At 37.4% G+C, this 18,502-nt stretch overlaps 1 protein-coding gene across 1 annotated transcript in view; it reads right to left on the bottom strand.

The window, feature by feature from the left end:
* The window catches only part of MUC2 (mucin 2, oligomeric mucus/gel-forming), a 56,789-nt gene extending 48,947 nt beyond the window's left edge, over nt 1–7,842 (bottom strand). Inside the window, exons 1-9 of the mRNA XM_063398212.1 lie at nt 7,737–7,842; nt 5,934–6,198; nt 3,353–3,467; nt 3,124–3,214; nt 2,635–2,744; nt 2,197–2,413; nt 1,635–1,760; nt 867–984; nt 401–539 (exon numbers count right to left, since the gene is read on the bottom strand). Coding sequence (XP_063254282.1) covers nt 401–539; nt 867–984; nt 1,635–1,760; nt 2,197–2,413; nt 2,635–2,744; nt 3,124–3,214; nt 3,353–3,467; nt 5,934–6,198; nt 7,737–7,806 — 1,251 coding nt within the window. The 5' untranslated portion in view covers nt 7,807–7,842. The remainder of the gene's footprint in view (nt 1–400; nt 540–866; nt 985–1,634; nt 1,761–2,196; nt 2,414–2,634; nt 2,745–3,123; nt 3,215–3,352; nt 3,468–5,933; nt 6,199–7,736) is intronic.
* Between the last annotated feature and the right edge of the window lie 10,660 nt (nt 7,843–18,502).

Here is an 18,502-nt window from a genome sequence, read left to right on the forward strand (position 1 = left end):
TTCCTCATCCTCTAGAATAATGGACACCAGAATTTTAGGGATGAATGAAACCGCTGCCTACCTCTTTTCCCTACCTGACTTTGACACTCAGACTTAGAAATAGCTATTACACAAGTGGCCAAGAACTTCTAATCCTGAGACCTTTTGATTTCTTAAATACAAAGGACTCCACTGGATAATGACAGCATAGGCAGTCTTTTATCTCACTGAGTTAATCACCCATTGCAATAAATCCCCAGCTTCCCCTTAGGCTATTACTGATAAATCCCGAATTTTCTAGTACAACTTTCAGCATTTCTGCTTCCCTCTACCTATGGAAGTGGAACAGAACAGTAACTCCCAGCTGATACACATCAGCCCGCAGACAGTTTTACTCTAAAAGAGAACAGCCCCACAGTACCTTGGCCAAAACATAGTAGCAGTCTCCATGGAAGGTGTATTTCTTCCCATCAAAGGTGGTAATATGGGAACCTCCCTCCACTGAGCATGTGCCTGGACAGGGTAAATCTTTGCAGGTCCATCTGCCTGAATTACAGGTGCTATAAACAGACAAATGATACACAAAATGCTTGTAGTTACTGCAGGAGCTGAGAGCACTGAAAGTATCTGTGTATCTGGCAACCAGCAAGCTATCCCCAGGTGTTTTTAAATGTATCCTTGACTGTTTCATTGAGATTTTCCCTCTGACATATGCCATAGAATCAAGAAAACTTTTCAGAAGTTTTGTCTATAGACATGCAACATAAATATTAAATTCAGAGTGCTTTCAGGACATCTCGTATGAGATGTCTCCAAGTGGAAATTTGAAAAATGCAGACCCATTTACAATCATTCACAGAAAGGTGTACAACAACCAGAATCCTTACCATTCTTCACATTCTTTGGAAATGCTTTCTCCAGGTGCATACGACTTTCCACCGAGTTTGCAGTGGCACTGGCTAACAGGGATGCAGCCTTTCTCACTGATATCATCATACACAGTTCCTATAAAACACAACATTAACTATTCCAGCTCTTTTTCAAATAAACAATTTCCACAGAGGAAAAACTATAATTTGCCACACAGGCTAACTTGATCTAAACGGTGAAGAATACTGTCTCTATTTTTTGTAATATAAGACAGATGGAAAGCATTTTTATTCAGCTTTGAAAACCCAAGTGTGTTCATTTATATAACTATACACAGATAAAAAGGTTATTGCAAGCATATAAGAACAATCTCAGAAAGTCACATGTTTAGATTTTTAGTGTTTTTGATTGTGAAGACTATCACTGTGATCTTCTAAGGTTGACAGCAATTTGACTCACTGTCTCTCACTGCCACTCTCTGGGCAAATGATGTCCATTGTTTCAGAACTATTTAACCTAAAAAGCATGATTTACTATATAGTATCAAAACCCACTTGTTGAATTAAAAAGCAAGTTTATTACCTGTCACTGTGTTAATACGTTTGAGTTATAAAACAATGGATTCATTAATCAATTATTATCTCCTTGGAAAATTTTATAGTTATGTTCCTCTAGGGGGGAAAATAATGAGTAGCACTATTTGTTTCTAAGATAGAATTTGACTCCATGTAGTATTTTAGTATGACTTCCTTTGTCCCAGATGTAACAGCTAGAATAACACTTGCCTTCAGGGCAGAAACAGCCATCCATGTAGTGCTCCTCACAAAGGCTGCTGATCTCCAAGTGTGAGCAAGTATCCATGCAGGGTGAGCTGCTTTCTCTGTAAACCATGGTAGCTGGACAGCTCTTGTCTGAAAGAATGACACCAGGAGTTATTTGAGTGTTAAGTCCTTCATTCCTGAGAAACCACAGATCATACACCCTACTCCCTTAAAGTCAGTGGTGTCTCAAGCCAGACTCCACGTGGCAAACCACTTTCATCTAATTCTGTACTGCTTTCCCTGGTTTTTTACATTTACTTCTTTTGGTTTCAAACAGATCAAATTATTGCCATCTCCTGCAACATCAAATCTCAGGTTTTTAAAATGGGAACAGAATTTGCTGGAAAATGTTTCTTAATAGCAAAAGTAATAGAGGAAGAAAACAGGGAGAACATAAATTTTAGCAGTACCGGTATGAAATTTGCAATACATGCCACCAGTTTTGTAAAGAAGTAATGAATTTAAATTTCATGGTGCTACAGGCATGAAGCATTTGGATCTTTGTAAAATCTGTGTAGCTGCTTACGGCAAAAGTTCTGTGTCCTCCATTCCCCTGGGTGGCCGCCGGCGTGCGAACACTGGCGGGAGTACTCGGAGATGGTGCTGCAGAGGCAGAAGGAGTCCTCCTTCCCATTACAGGCACACTTGTCCTGCATGCAGGCTTGGATGTACATCTCCAAATTCAGACGTAGCCGACAATCAGCAAATGCAGGAGAAGTCAGCAGCTTCTGACACTCGTCACGCTGAGGAGGAAGAGGAATAATGTTTAAGAGATTTGCAAGCATCTGAGCTTCTGGACATTTCTTATCTTGCAAAAAATACTGTTGTCTTTTGCCCAGCTAGGAAAAAGTAACCATTTATCTTGGAAGGGACAATCCTTCCAGCTCCTTGCAACTAACTCCCTGTAGATAGAGGATGTTTCCATGTGCTCATGTAAATGAAGTTCACCACAAGAAATACTTACATGCTCATTACAGCTTGGAAGAGCCTGAGTTTCATCTGGATCTTCACATTTGGAATTGGGTTTGCTGATCTTCTGCATATTCCCATATGTAATTGAGTTGTAGCTTGCATCTATGAGAAAAAAATAGAGAATTTGCTGAGCCCCAAAAATTGACAACAAGGAGCACCTGATTCATGGAACTCTACGGATCAAGGGAAACAGTTACTGTGGTATCGAATATCCCTGTTAGACACAGGTACCTCCTCTGAATGATGTCTAACTGTGCTTAAAAATGTGAAGGGGAAACAGGAAAAGAAGACTAGTAAAGAACAAAAAGATTAATCTGGAATAGAATAAACTTAGACCAGGAATGCAGCACTGGAACTTAATGTTTGGTCTGGGGCAATCACAGAAACCTCTCAAGTGAAATTTGCTCTCCTGTGATGTTTCATGCACAGGGCTTGTCAGCCTATCTTCGGTGACAACTGTCAGTATGGTGGGATGACGCACCTCCGTTGATGAACTCATTGTAAATTTGGATTCCATTGTAATCCCCACAGAGACCACAGGTATGGTTATTAAATTTGTTGTCCAGCTCCACCTAAATAACAAAGAAAAAGGAAAAACATAAAAGAATTTTTTTTTCTTCCTTTTTTCCCTTTTTTTTTCCCTACTGAGATAGAGAAATATCCCAGGAAACCCAGGAAATACCACCTAAAAATATTTTGATCATACATACCATCAGGGCATCCTGCTGGTTCCACATCAGAACCATGCCTAATTTGGCATAAATCTTGGTGTAAATTTCATTGCTCTCAATGAGGACACCAGAGGAGTAATAAGGTGTCTTCACACTAGGAAGAAAATCACAGACTTTGCGTTAGCTAGGAAACATAAGGGCCGACATGAATGTCTGTAATAAGCCAAATACCCCAAGGAATACAGAAACTAGTCTGACTCCCTCATCCTAACTGCACAGGATGATTTGTTTTAATGAGGCATAACGTCTTCTCTCTCTGACACTTGGGACAATAACTCATTGCAAAACCTCATGTAAAAGGCAAAGCAATTTCAGAGGAAAAGCCTACCCAACACTTTGGGGTCTTTAACTTAAAAATTTCCAAAATGTCAGGTGTCTTCAAATTAATCAAAGAAAAAGCCAAAATGTCAGATGTCTTCAAATTAATCCATCATTGTGGTATTAACAGAGGATATTCAAACATGCTCTAATAATTTACATCATTTAAAGGAGCTACAACATAATTTACAGTGTTTCTTTACCAAAACATCTCATAGCCATTTCAGAGAGAATTAATGTTCCATTGCAAGGAACTGCCTCCTTAAGAGAGAGTTCAGAATGCACAGGCAGTTACAGGAACTTTTGTAATTCAACAAAATTTTGCAAAGAAAGAAGCATGCTAAGAGGAATTCAGTAGTTTTTTCAGTGGTTAGTTATTTAGTTTTAAGTGGACAGGACTGAGCTTGTTAATGGTGACAGAAGACATTTTGCAGAGGGCTGAGCATAGACATTTGTGCGTGATAACAATTTGTGTCTGTCTTACAAGTAAATTGAACTGCTGAATTTCATTCAGCAATAAAAGGATTGTGGCAGACAGTCTCATCTTATAAAATCTAGTCCTCTAGAGGCCTCGAGTCTGTTCAAACAGAAGTAATGTAAACTGAAATCCAGTCAAAATAACTGGTTAATTTTCTACAGATTTATTAATGTAATTGCTATCCATTAGGATTCATGCATGTGTATGCACACATTTTAACTAGAGCTTTATCTCCTGATTTTCTGTCACTGGACTTTTTTACAGCTACCTACTTCAAGCATTTCTTAACATGCCCAAATGGCTTACAAATCTAGGTGCAAACTCAGAGATCATTATTTCTGCTTTTGACTGCATTATTCATCAATAAACAATGAAGTCTTGAGAGATTTTGTTTCTTGAAGGGGAGCATAAAATGTTGGACATCTTTTCAGCTTTTAGCTATCACAGCACGAAATATTTATCTTTTTTCTAATAGCAGGACATTCAATCAGTGGATCAGGTACCTGAAGGCTAATCCATACACTTTCCTACTTTACAGTTTTCACTTCAGCACTGAAAAATGCTATTTTACATGACAATTGATCATTTATCATTTCAGGATCAATATGGAAAATTAAGTTCTACAAAAAAACCCCAAATTCTCCAAGAGCAAAAACCTGTTTGGCAGGGATCTGTTGTTTTATGACAATAAAGTCTATCTAAGACAAAAATGGCTCAGTTTAAGAGAAACAGTTTTAAAAGGACTTCTAACTTGTTCTTCATGGATTTCTTTTTAAGATTTGAGTACACAATAAAGAGCTTGTTCAATTTGAGGTAAGAATGCATTTTTTATAACTTTTTGTCATTTTGTTATGCATTCTAGTATGATCTTTGGAAAACTGAATGCTACTTTCAAACTTTGAACATATTTTCATTGCAGTGGCTTCCAAACTTTAGAGCAAAAGCTGAATTCTGGGCAAAACCAAGGTCTGCAATGACAATTAAAAAGTTCTCTTTTTTTTTCAATTATGCTAAAACATACTAATTAACTCATGAGTTGCTTCACTTGCTTCAGAGTATAAATGCACACACTACAAGGATAAGCTAATGATAGGAAAGACTGGGTTAAGAGACTACTTAGCATCAGCAATGGTGTCAGACGAGTTTGTTGTGTAATCATGTTATAGGAGAAGAAAAAGAACACTGCTGAGTCTGAAAAAGTACATATCGCCACAGATAAATTAGTGTAAATTTTGACCTGTGTTGTATCTGTTAAACTTCCTTGAGGAATAGCCATCAGATCTTAAAGAATTATTTATGAAGATCAGAAAAAACTACCTCTCTTCTGTCAGAAAATAAGAGGAAAAGACCCCAGAGAAATGCATTTTCTTTTCAAGGATTTGCTAGACCATCTGCTAAGGCAAACTCAAGATAATGCCATTAAACAAATTAAGCTATGTCATTTTAGGACAGTGAAAGATCTGGCTCTTGCACTGTTTTCTGCAAAACTGGAAGAACAATTCACTCAAACATATTCCTGACTTGCATTTAAATAGTCCTTTGTGCCAGAGGAGAAATGATAATTAATACTAAAACCCCTCCCCCAAGCAATTTGAATGCTGAATTTCAAAAGGCTTGTTTGTTTGTTTGTTAGTCTGTCTGTGTGGAAATGCTTTGCAGCAGTTTCTGTAATGGTACACAGACAGTTGTGTAAAGAATCAGTTCAATCCTGCTTTCATCTTCCCAGCACGTTTCTCCAAATACCATTATAGTAAAGGAACTTACATCCGCCCATCCACCACAACCAGGTTTGGTTTGAGGTAGACCATTATATCCTTGATTTTCATCAGAATATACTGGATCTCAGGATGGCCATTGCTGTTGAGAGTACGCTGGATGTGGACAGAGAATTCCTTGTAAGCCTCTCGGCAGTCAGAAACAAAATTATACTCGCAAAGGCCAGGGAATTGGTAGACGTCTCCATCAAAAGTTTTGAAATGGTTGTTTCCCCAAGTGCTGCAGACATAGTGGCCATGGCTTCTCGTCCTTCCTGTTAAGTCATGAAAAAGAAATAGAGATGAAAAGAAGTGCAAGAAACGCTCTAGTGAGAAAAAATGTAAGTGTTCCATTTTGCAGTAGGAGCTACTTGCAATTATGTGCACAGTGATTCCACAGATTCCATAGATTTCAAGCCTGGCCAAGTATCTGCCAGGTCAGCAGAATATATGAAAATCTCTAAAGGAGAATAAGATATTAATAAACAATTCAGAGACCAGGGTATACCGTATAATCCTCACTAAGGTGATGGAACTAACCTGCATGAGGTGAGAAAATTTAACACTGACCACTAGCTTGGCTTCTGTGCCAAGCATATGGTTTTATTCTGAATCACAGTATTGTTTTTATCAATATTAAATTTTTCCAAGAACAATCTTCTTCCCTGGTGCAACAGGTACTAGAAACAAAACAAGTAGAAAACCAAGAAAGTACTACCTACTCTGGAAAGCAAATAGTTTAAAGGTTATGAAAGGGCTTGTGCACAACAGGAGATTTCAGGGAACTGTTTATTTTCCTAAAAGCAGTAGTGATTTCGACTACTGCAAGCCAAAAATATTTCAGAAGATAGGTCAGAAAATAGGCATGGTAGGAGGGAATAAAAGAAGTCTTTGCAATAGCAAAACATGAAGATGACCTGCCATCTATACCAACAAATAATACAAATTAACACAATATCTGATAAATCTCCAGATACTGTAGATTAGGGTCGAAACATAACAGCTGAGCATCCTTGGCAATCTTGACATATCTCTAATCTTCACAAGACTTTCTTGCAGCATTTAATGTGAGAAAACTGCTAAGAAAACCTCTAGGTTACTGTATTTTGATGGTATCAATCATACCAGATACATCCAGACAAGCTGGAACACTTTCCTCCCCAGAAAGCTGCACAGAGAACCTCCTAGAGCTCACAGCTGGAAGACCAAATGCAAGGTAAAGCTTTCCTCCCATCGCTGAATTCAAGGCATAGCAGACCAAGCTCAACAGCCCAAACCTGATCACTGGATGTAATTAATCATCTATTCCTCTAAAAAGCAGTTTTCAGTATGAGTGCTCCACTCCAATTTGGACCTCCATTCCAATTTGTATTTGCTTCAAATTTGATAGCAAATACAGTAAGTTAGAGCTTTTGCAAAAGGGTTAAAAGTGTCCTAAATGACAAAATTAGCTTTTCCCAATGTTATTACATTCATCTGTGAAGAAAAATTTATGTTGTTCCAAAGTAACAGAAGACACAGTCATCCACTTCCTTCATTGCTTCAATAGTGAAGCTCTCAAAGTTCTACAGTTCCTTTCTGCTAAGTCGTTGCCATACTTAGTAAAGACACGATGCATGGAAAAAAAAGCAATATTGAAAGTATTTTCCAAGCACATCAAACTAGAAATCCATAGAAATCCATACATCAGTAGATATAGGCACTAGTCTCTCCAAAGCAGTATCTATCAATACTGCACACAATGCAGCCTCAGTATTTGAAAGCTTAAACAATTTAAGGCATCCTAAAACGCCACAGCATCTCTAAAGCTTACCTTTTTTTATTTCATTAGCAGAGGAAAGAGCCAGCCAGAGGAGGAAGAGGCTGGCTGCTCTTAGCCCCATGGTGGCTAAGGTGGTGAATGGGAACTCCACTGGATACTTGGCTTTTTATAATACCCACTGAGGCAATTGATTCCATCACAGGGGAGGAGATTCAAAGCAAGGAGACAAGAGGAGGGCTGAAAAAACAGGTGTGATATTTGCAGAAGATAAGAAGTAAACAGACAATCATTTTTTCACCATAAATGAAGGAATTCAGCATACAGGAAATGGTATAATATTGATTCAGTAATCATGTAATTTTTTATTGCTCTGTTTCATCTACAGGATGCTATGCTTTTAAATCCTTCAAATACTCACGGCAAATTTAACCTTTTGCAACTCCCATAACAAATAATGAATTTTGGGGTGGCTGAACAAAGAAATCTCTTGAAGAAATTTTAAGGTGAGACCTCAAAATAAAGGCTTCAAAATCAAAGAATTTTTCATTTTTCATCATCATATAGAATGATTTCTGTAAAAATTAGTGATGCTTATGAAGCTCTTTGTAATTAACAGTAGCCCTTACAAATAAAATGGCACATCATGTGTTGTAAAATTGTTTTGCATGCAATTATTGGATTTCTTTAATTTTTAAAGCCCCTGGAAACATCTAAACCAAAATACTGTCCCTACAGCATATTTTATCCAAAAAAATATTTGAGACTGGGTAACACAGTGTAAGTTCAAGGATTTTACAGTAAAAGAGGTGCTTTTTCAAACCTTGGTGCAAGAATGTCCATCAAAGTTGTAGAGATTTTCACATAATATTAAGCTTTAGAGAAAAAGTAAAAAAAGAAGGGAAAATGGGAAAACATTACTGTCTTCAATCCCCCTAAACATTCTTGCTCGTTCTGGCTTACTTTCTACATAAATAATAAATGTACAGTCTGCTATCAGGTCCTACAAAAGCTATAGGGTCAGCTTTCTTTTGTGCAGAGAACGATGGGAGGGTCCTTGAGAGACGAAGAAAGAAAGCAGAAAACAGAATCAGGAACCAGCTCAGAATGCTGCTTCAGAAATACAAGATTTCCACAGGCACATTATTTTGTGCTGAAAAGTTCCTTTGAGAAGGTCTTTCTGCATCTCTCTTCAGAAGACAAAGCACAATTCCTTCCTTCCTTCCTCCCTCAAGTTCCTTGAGGTAAAGCAAACTTCCTTCAAGACATCTTGTAACATATCTGCTTCATAGCACTAACAGGATTTACTTCCTAAAGCTCCCAGGCCAGTCTCTACATTTCCTCATCAAAAAATTTTCAATGCATTTCAATGCAGTGACCAGAAATCTGTAATCCTCTTGATCCTTTAAAGTGTTTCTTATTTTCATTCATCATATTACAAGTAGAACTTCTATATTTTTCAAAACATCAAGGAAGCTTTTTACTTAGCCCTTTTGACTGCTCTAGTCAACTAGAAACATCCTCTTATGATAAAAGCATATTCTTTAGCTGCTATTTTATTTAATAATTTTATCTCAACTATAGCCTAGACTCTATCTGAACATCTTCCTGTTTTTCCTCAAACATCTCAAAAGGTTTTAGATTTTTCTCCTTTCTCTATTTGAGAATACAAATTTGCACTTCTCTTACCCTTACATAGTGTATCACTCAATAATTCTGATTGAAATTAAGTAGCAGCCCTTTTCTCCCTATGAATCTATCACTGGAAGAATACAACTTTATTTTCCTTATTGAAAAATAAAAACCCAGTAATAACTCTGTTAGAACCAACCATTCATAGAAAACAAAGAAAACACACAGTCTACAAAGATCTTTCCTCAGTGGTTACTTTACCAGACTTAACTTCTTGTGATACCTCAGAGACATGTCCCAGCTTGGCATTTACGCCAATCATGTTTTACGCTACCAAAACTCTTAGCGGAAGTGTTTTCTAAAAATACTCAGGAGATTGCCAAAGTGCTGTATTTTGAGGTTTTCGTTTCCTCCCTGTGTTTTTCTAGGTGGTCTCTTAGCTAGAACTATTACCTCAGAAGAAAAAAGGTTTCTATGACTTAATTCCTATACAGTCTTGGCAAACTGCAACTCCATGTACACAGCAAATCTGATCCCTTTTTAGATTATATTGGATGTGTATGCTGACAGGGGAAAGTTGGAAACTTCCATATTTTCCTTTCAAGTTTCTTTGACACAAAACTTCTAGATCTTGAGGGAACCAGTCTCATTCATTTCTTGGGACTGAGAAAGGCAATCATCCTTCAGCTACAGTTGCACCACCCCTCAGTTCAATATGCTGGTATTTTTATAATTTTAATATATTCTGTGTAGGAGAAGAGCTTTTTTTAGCTAAGCACCTCTAAATTTTAGAGACTGATTTACTCTGCTCCAGCTCTGTCCTGCAGTACAGGGAGTATGATTCCTTCTTGAGCTACGAAGTTACCTAGGATGATTTTCCTTCTGCAGTCTTTGCTTCTCAGAGCGACCAACAACTTCCCATTGTCCCTTCTTCTGACATATATATGGCTTGCTGTGACATCCCAAACTGGAGAATATGGGACATCAACATGTCTTTAAGCACTGAGACCACTCTTACATTCACAGAATGTAAGAGAATTCACAGAATTCACACTTGAGCTGTGATGATCTGAAGAGAAACAAATATAGATCCTTATCTCCAGAAGTCCTAGGGATTTTTACTTTTGCTAGCATTAGAAGTTGTCCTAAACTATACTGTCTCTGTTTCCTTATTGACAGAAGGGTAATGATCCTGTCTACCGTCTGTTTTATATGTCTTTCAGAAATAATCAGTCTTGGAGGTAGACATCATAGCCTGGTTTATTTCTTGCTCAGCTACCTTAAAGGTTTTTGCACTACATATTTTAACCCGGAAGAACCTTACTGGTAATGTGCAAATAACATCTGTATGTATGCATTAATTTATTTACCATGAATTGTTTGACAACCTGAAGTAACCAGTCATTTTGCAACAAAATTAATTCCACTTTATCATCTTTGCCCTAAGCTTACATAAGTTATCTATACCTGAGTTGACCACTCTGTGGAACTTGGTGCCATTCCTGCCTCTACTCATCTTAATCAGAAGTTGACTTTTCTCTTTCCAATGTCAGGTGCTCAGGTGCTTTTATTACCAAAGATATTACTTATAATTCTGTATGTTGTCACTGAGCAAGCGGCAGCAGAACTAGTGACGAGAAGCAGGACTTTCATATTTAGGTTCCACAGCTGAGTATTAACAGAGATGGTTTTTTAAAAGTTCCTCAAGCCCATCAATAGCAATAAAACTTCACACAAGCTTTCACTCTATTTCTGACCTAGGACCCCCAACACCAGCGCTACAAAAATCACTGCTAAAATCCAAAGCACAAAAAAAGAAAAGTTGGTTGCATGGCAAGTGTGTTTGTTATGGCAGCAGATGCAGAAGCGGAGATAAAAGATGTGGTTTGAGTCATAGCTATGTCAATGCATTGTTTCCCTGCCCTTAAACTTTTATGGGACTATTTCCAATCGTTCCATCAGCATAGCTAACCTTTAATGTTCATTTAGTTACAGGGTAAATTTATTTGGCAATATACTTGCTGTTAAAAAGAGAATGAACATGGAAGATTATCTTCATTCTGAATCACACTGCAGAAGAAAAGGGCCTATATTATAATTTGTATAACTTTAAGATAAAATTCAGCTGAGACTTGACTGGGGTTATTGTTTTAGGAAGAATAAACAGTTTTTCAAGAATGTGGGGTCTGCTTCTATTAGTTAACATACCAAGAGGAAATCTAATTGCAGTCTTGCCACAGCAATCACAGGGTGACCACAGCACAAATACCTCAAAAGGTACAATTACACTTGGTGACTGAGGTCTTTTCCATATCTGCTTTTGTAGTCCTGACTTGCTGATCACAGGCTGCCAAACCAAGCAGCAATGTTCTATCAGTAATGTCGTTCTGCAGAAGTGGCCATAGGATTTTATTCTGCTACTCTTCTACCTGACAGAATTTCACCAGAGCACACACAGCCTTACACATGACCATAGAACTGCACAATATACACATCACTCCTTTTGTTTCAAGCACAGAGATTGTCTGAACTGAGTTGCTGGAACTCCCTTGGCAGACATTCTAAAATGGATCTGGTAAAATCTAGTCAAGTTATGAATTCAGAGATGTATCATACACAATCACTGTATTTCCTTGACTGAGGCATTTAAACCTTCTATAGCACATCTTGACAAAAACTTAACAAGCAACAGAGACAAGCAGCAGAAGGTTGAAGAGTGCATGAAAGTGTTAAAGCAATGACAGAAGTAATGGGGGTGAATTTCATTTTGACATGCACATTGTCAACAGATTAATCCAAAATTATCAACACAAAAGGAGCCAACATTTAGATGGATGTAAAACTGATACAGAATCAATTTCATCACTGTAACCTTGGGCAGCCTTTGGGTTATGGGCTAGGGGCATTACTTTTCATTCCAACAAATACAATATTGTAAGGTATCTGCTGATGCTTGCTGCAGTGTAATGTTCTCACATGCCCTTCCTTAAGTGGTTGGCATAGAAATTTTAAGAATAGCATCCATTTTCCACTCATAGTACTCTCTTCTTTGGAAGTCAGAAGCTCATCCTCTGAGATTAAAGCTGCAAAACATTTCCTTCTCTTCCAGTTAGCTACAAGTGAGGATAAATGTGACACACAATTACTGAGGATTAGGAAGGGATGTAGGAAATACCTTCAATTAGTAAGCTTTCCTATCAACATTTAGCTTCTAGAAAAATTTAGTCTGCAAAAAGCCTCTGCACAGCAGCTTCTACATCAATGCACAGAAACAAAATATTTGACAATTTAAAATAATATTAGAGCAGCTCTCTTTTGCTCAAGCATCTGTGGGACTTACTACAAAGAAATGGACTGAGCCAAGAAGAGATGGAATGGAAAAGGCATCAAGGGAATTACACTTCACACACCTTACCCTGGTAATACACATACCATACTCCAATACTTTTACCCCAGGAGGTGGGATTTTCTAAATATTTTGTCTGTGGAAAAAGCAGGGGAAAAAATATTGGCAAAATGTGGGGGTTTTTTTCCCTCTGTCCCCTGGAGAGGATTTTTTCTGAAAATACAATTCCCTTAGATGCTTGAAAATATTCCAGAAAAAATGTGAGTACCTAAACCTGTGCTCTCTCAATGGAGCTCAGGTTTAGAGACATTAGAGAATTTGAACAAGAAATGAAGTGAGTGTACTTGTTTTAATTGCAGATTTCCTCTACTAATACTTTCTACCACCTCCTTGTCTCAAAATTCCTATTGACACTGAAGGCGGAACTGAAGTAAATTTGCATTTACTTAATACTTCTGTACAGAAAATCAGATTTACTGTCACAAAAAATCGGAGACCAAACCCTTCGGTCTCTCTTTCCTTTTTGCACCAGCATATCAACAGTGCCTCCATGTCAACATTTGCTATGAGTTATTTTTCAGTTGTCAAAACAGGAATTTATGAAAGACACTTCAAATATTACTTCTCAACACCGTATATTCTTCTATTTTTCCGCATGGCCAGCCTAGTCACTTGGCTGCTAGACTAAACTTTTCCCATATTTCCCCAACTCTTAATGGAATACCTTAGTTTATGGCCCATAGTCAACAGTTCTACTGAAGGGACAGATTTTCATAAGTTTAAGATTTAATATCAAATAGCAGAGATAAACAATATTCTGAGTTTTGGTAAAGTTATGATGATGGTTCCACAGGACATTATGAAAAGTTGAGTTCATTTGAACTACGAATTGCTAAGAATCTTTAGTCTTCCTCTTCTTCCCACCAAATACTACAATCCTGCTGTGCTTGCAAAAGAATAGCAAACTTGCCACAGTTATGGTAAAGTTTAACTTTTTTTCTGTTATATAAGTCAGCAGTTACGTAGTTAATAGTGCCTTCCGTATTGTAGGACAAGGAATAACTGCGTCAAACATGAATACATCTGACTCGTATCCAAGGCTTCCAGCTGCCAAGCACATTTCCTAACCACATTACTTTATAACTAACATTTGAGTCATCAAAAAGACAATATTGTCAATACAGCATTTTATCAGAGCAACATTGTGAATATAACAATGTATATAGAAGAACATTTTGTGAGCTGATGAATTAGACAACCTGAGAAAAATTTTCTTTTACACATTTCCGTGATATTTTGCACTATTTGTTTATTTTCGATGCACTTTCAAAAATTGAATCAGATTACTCTCAAGGTGTCTTTTGAAAGGGGAGAAAAGGAAAGCAAAACTAAAAAATACTTTTGAGCATTCCTTCATCCTCCTCCTTTTCAGTTGCTGCTTTTTCAAATGTCAGTTCTCAGAAGTCAATTATCTGCACTGTAAAATGCCACTGTAAAACTGACAGTCCATCCATTCAGTCCAATACATCTACTGGGTCTACCTACATTCAAATATTGTAAGGGCTGGATAAGAAGTGTTTGGAATAAAAAATCTGATTATAACTTCAAATTAATGTTCAAAAGAACTGTTACCCAGAGAATCAGAATATCTCACAGTTTTTTGATATATGCACCTCCACGAAACTCCTGTCCCAATAGGTATAACACATCCAGCATTCTGAACAAGGAGATGCCTGCACCAGGCAAAAAGAAAATCTTTAAAAGAAAAAAAAAAAAAAAAAAAAAAAAAAAAAAAAAAAAAAGCAGCTGGGAGAAGACTCTGGAGAGAGCTTAAAGCACCTTCCAATACTGAAAAGGGACCTACAAGAAAGCTGGAGAGTGACTTTTTACAAGGGCATGTAGTGATAGGAAAAAGTGATAGGAAAAACGACTTTAAGCTGGAGGGTAGATTTAGATTAGATATTAAAAAGGAATTCATTACTTCAAGGGGTGTAAGAAACTGGGTGAGAAACTGGGGCAGGTTGCCCCAATAAGCTATAGATGCCCCAGCTCTGTACATGTTCAAAGCCAGGTTAAATGGCAACCTTTGAGCAAGCTGGTCTAGTGGGAGTTGTCCCTGCCCATGGTAAGGGGGTTGTAAGCAAATGATCTCTAACGTCCCTTCCTACTCAAACCATTCCATGATTCTATCATTTCCTCTGAGAATGCAGTTGGACCTGATGTTTGATGTAGGTCCCTTATGACTGATAACTCTGTTTTAATACCTGAATCCCTGGGCTCTAAGGCTCTCTCCTAATTTTGAAACACTTCAGTTTTGCAGAGTACTTTCCTTTTTTAACTTTTCCAAAGGCCAGGTAAGCAGGAATGAGCATGACTCTACGATGCAGAAATTAGAGGGAATTACAGATGAGAAAAGGGAGGAGAGACATGATCACATTTAATTCAAACATTTGATATAGCTCATGGGAATAGAAACTTTGGTATGGATATAAGCCCAAAATTTTTAAGGCTATCTACCTTTAAAGAGGTTTCTCAGATTAAGGAAAGAAAAATATTATAAAAACATAAAGCTGAATTCCTATCTTGACCTGCAAAGTAAAACTTAGCTGAATTTAACACAAGAGAATATTGCTGATGTGAATGAGCATGAAGAACATGGATAACAGAGTACAATCCCCTTTCTCTGCCCAGTCTGAGGAACAGTTATTTGTCTGGCAATGCTTACGTAGGTTAGAAACATTATAGAGGAAAAGTATTTCATAAAAACTCTGTAAGAGATGTTTGCTGAAAGCAAATAGCTTAATAAAAATGTTAAATCTAAAGAAAGTCCATGAGATAAATGATATCTTATCTATACTTTCCCAAGACAGAGACTAGAGTAAAGTTTCCAGTTTAGAACAGTGCTTCACCAATGTTGCATTAAGTGTTGCTGTAGTCTGGCAAATCTGTAATTAGACACAAAGAATCTTCATTTTTCTGGTTGTGGTGAGTTCAGCGTGGCTGACTGCAAACCCTCAGCCAGCAGCTCTCTCACTCCCTCCCAACAGAACACTTCTCCCTCCTCTCTAATTGCTACACAGCATTTTAACCTTTCTTAAATGTATTTCCAGCCTTTCTTAAATATACTTCCAGACACATAAATGTATTTCCAAGCCACCTGTGTGGTTGAAGGGCTCAGCTGTGTGCTGTGCTTGGTCTGGATCCAGCTGGAATTGTCTGTGTCTGGCACAGGGCTGTCCAAGTCTCCTCCTACAGAGGCCCTCCTGCAGCTCCCCTGCTGCCAAAATCTTACCCTGTACCACACACATGTACATAAATTATTACAGAAATATCTCTTCCCCATCTCAGAGGGCCATATTATTAATAAAAGATCTTTTTCTGGTATTTTAGGCCAGACTGAACATGATTGTCAGAAAACTACCAATGCAATTTACTCTGAAAGTATTGAATCCAAGCACTGTGACAAGTAAATCAAATTCTTCTGTAAATCACCCATCATTCAGAAAAGGTGCTTAAAACAACAAAAATTATTAAACAATGGTCAGACTTTAATTAAGATTTATTATGAAGTGCTCAACATGGCTTAGGATATTACAGAAATTGAAAGACTGAGATGTACATGAGCTCTTAAATAGGAGTACTATAATAAAATAAAATGTAAATCATAATTCTAGGCTTCACCTGAAAAATTGTTTTCTGTCAATGTTACATGCATTTGGGAGTGGACTTATCCCTTTCTTTTCAAGAAATTAATGGTGATATTGCTATGTCAAAGAAAAGCCTGTTCAACTCTTTAATTTCATTCCCTAAATTTGGTATTTTTTTGTTTTGCTTTGTTATCACAGGGATGTTTCAGACTGAGTAATCCAAATCAAAGCAAAAATTCCTGGATTTACTTATGTTATCCTAGATTTTATTCTGCTACTACTTACATAAATGACAGTATTTATTATGCACAAACCTATGTCAAACACGCAGAATATGTATGGAAAAACAGGTTACAAAGCATGGATTATCTGAGTTTTAATAGGAGCTACATTGTAGCTGTCCTAGAAAAATATGCCTCTTTGGTTGAAAATGCCATGTTCATGTCATGACCCTGGACTTTTTAGGTCTCTCTCATGTAAGCTAGTATGTGGAACTGAGCCAAGATAAACTGCAAACACAAAAGGAATAATTTTTAACTGAGAGGAAAGTGCACTTGAAAAGAGCAATTCCCCTCATCCTATATTGGGATGACTAGATGACATTTTCATGAAAGGTGCGGGCAATAATTCAGTAATTTTGAACTAAAAGAATTTGGGTTTATGAAACTAAACAGTATTTATACAATCCTGTATGTTATCTTGACTCCAACTATATAAATAATATTAAAGTAGGCCAGCAAACAAAGCGCACCTGGATGAACTTGGAAGTGATTGATGCTTAACTTAAGGCATTTACCCTCATAATAAATTCTCTAATTGACTAAGGAGGTGTATCCTCTTTGTGTGATTACTGAGAAACTCCCATACAACCTGGCAACTCCCATTTCACAAAGTAAATGTAAAAAATATAAAAGGAGTCTGATGTGAACAGAAGATTAGTGTATGCTACTGAGTCATGAGCATGAGTTAGGTGAGAGTACATGCACAGTGTACATGAGACTTAGGAAAAAGCTTTCTGGTTTGATTAGCTGGAAGAGAGCAAAATAGTGACAAGAATACATAGTTAAATGAAAAGAATAGAAGACTTCAGTTTCTAACTCTCTACACAATCCGTGCCGGATATTTGCATTCAATCCAAGACTTGTATGTCAGAACAAGAATTGCCTAAATACTGTCATTTGGATTAAAAAAAACAAAAACAAAAAAACACTTTGTATCTTTCATTGCCACCATACACACTCTCATTTATTATTACCCCATGCAGTAATCAAATGCATCTCACAAAAACTACTTCCTGTCGGGAGCTGTGTCAATACAAAAATTACTAAATACCATGAGTAAAATTTGCAAAAGAGTAAAAAACCAAAAGCTATTTAAAAAATATAAAATGAAAAAAAATTCAGTACCTTAAAATGCCATGAACCAACACAAAAGCAGGACTACATTACCTGCAATAGTTACCTGGCAAGACAAAATGCCCTCATTTTAAATGTGTCCCTCCCTTTCTTCTTCTCCCCCTTTACATTGCTGAGCATGAAGTCATAGTCTGGAATGTCCCTTTGATCAGCTGGGATCAGCTATCCTGGCTATCTGCCCTCACAACTCCTTGGACACCCCAGCCTCCATGCTGATGAGGTGAGGAGAAGAAAAGACCTGGACTCAGTGTAACCCCTGCTCAGGGATAACTAAAACATCCCTGTGTTATCACCTGTGTTCAGCACAGATCCTAAACACAGCCCCATACCAGCTGCTAAGAAGAAACTTCAGTCTATCCCAGCCCAAACCAGCAGAATTTCCTGGGAACCTTTATCCTGAGTCTGTGAAAAACCTAATGAAAAGATTCACAAGATCATGAGCATTGCTAGTCACAAACATAGTTCTGTGAGACAGAGCCTGATCTCTCTATAACTCCCCAGCTTCATGACTGAGTTTACAGCCTCCTCTGTAATACCTCACAGACACACAATGTTAGAAAGGATAATTAGACCTTAGAGCACCTACAGGCCCAGCACCTCTATTCATATGTTACACACCAACTTCAGGAAGTTGACACAGCTTTCTGTTACAAGTTAAAGGCTTATCCTTGTGGCACATAAATTCTTCAGCTACTGAAACAGCAGGGTCAAGGAGGAAATTTTAGCCACATTATCAACATTTTTTTTGAAGTTGATTTTCTTGCTGGGTAGAGTCTCAAA

The sequence above is a fragment of the Prinia subflava genome, chromosome 5, assembly GCF_021018805.1.
Source record: "Prinia subflava isolate CZ2003 ecotype Zambia chromosome 5, Cam_Psub_1.2, whole genome shotgun sequence".
NCBI lineage: Eukaryota > Metazoa > Chordata > Aves > Passeriformes > Cisticolidae > Prinia > Prinia subflava.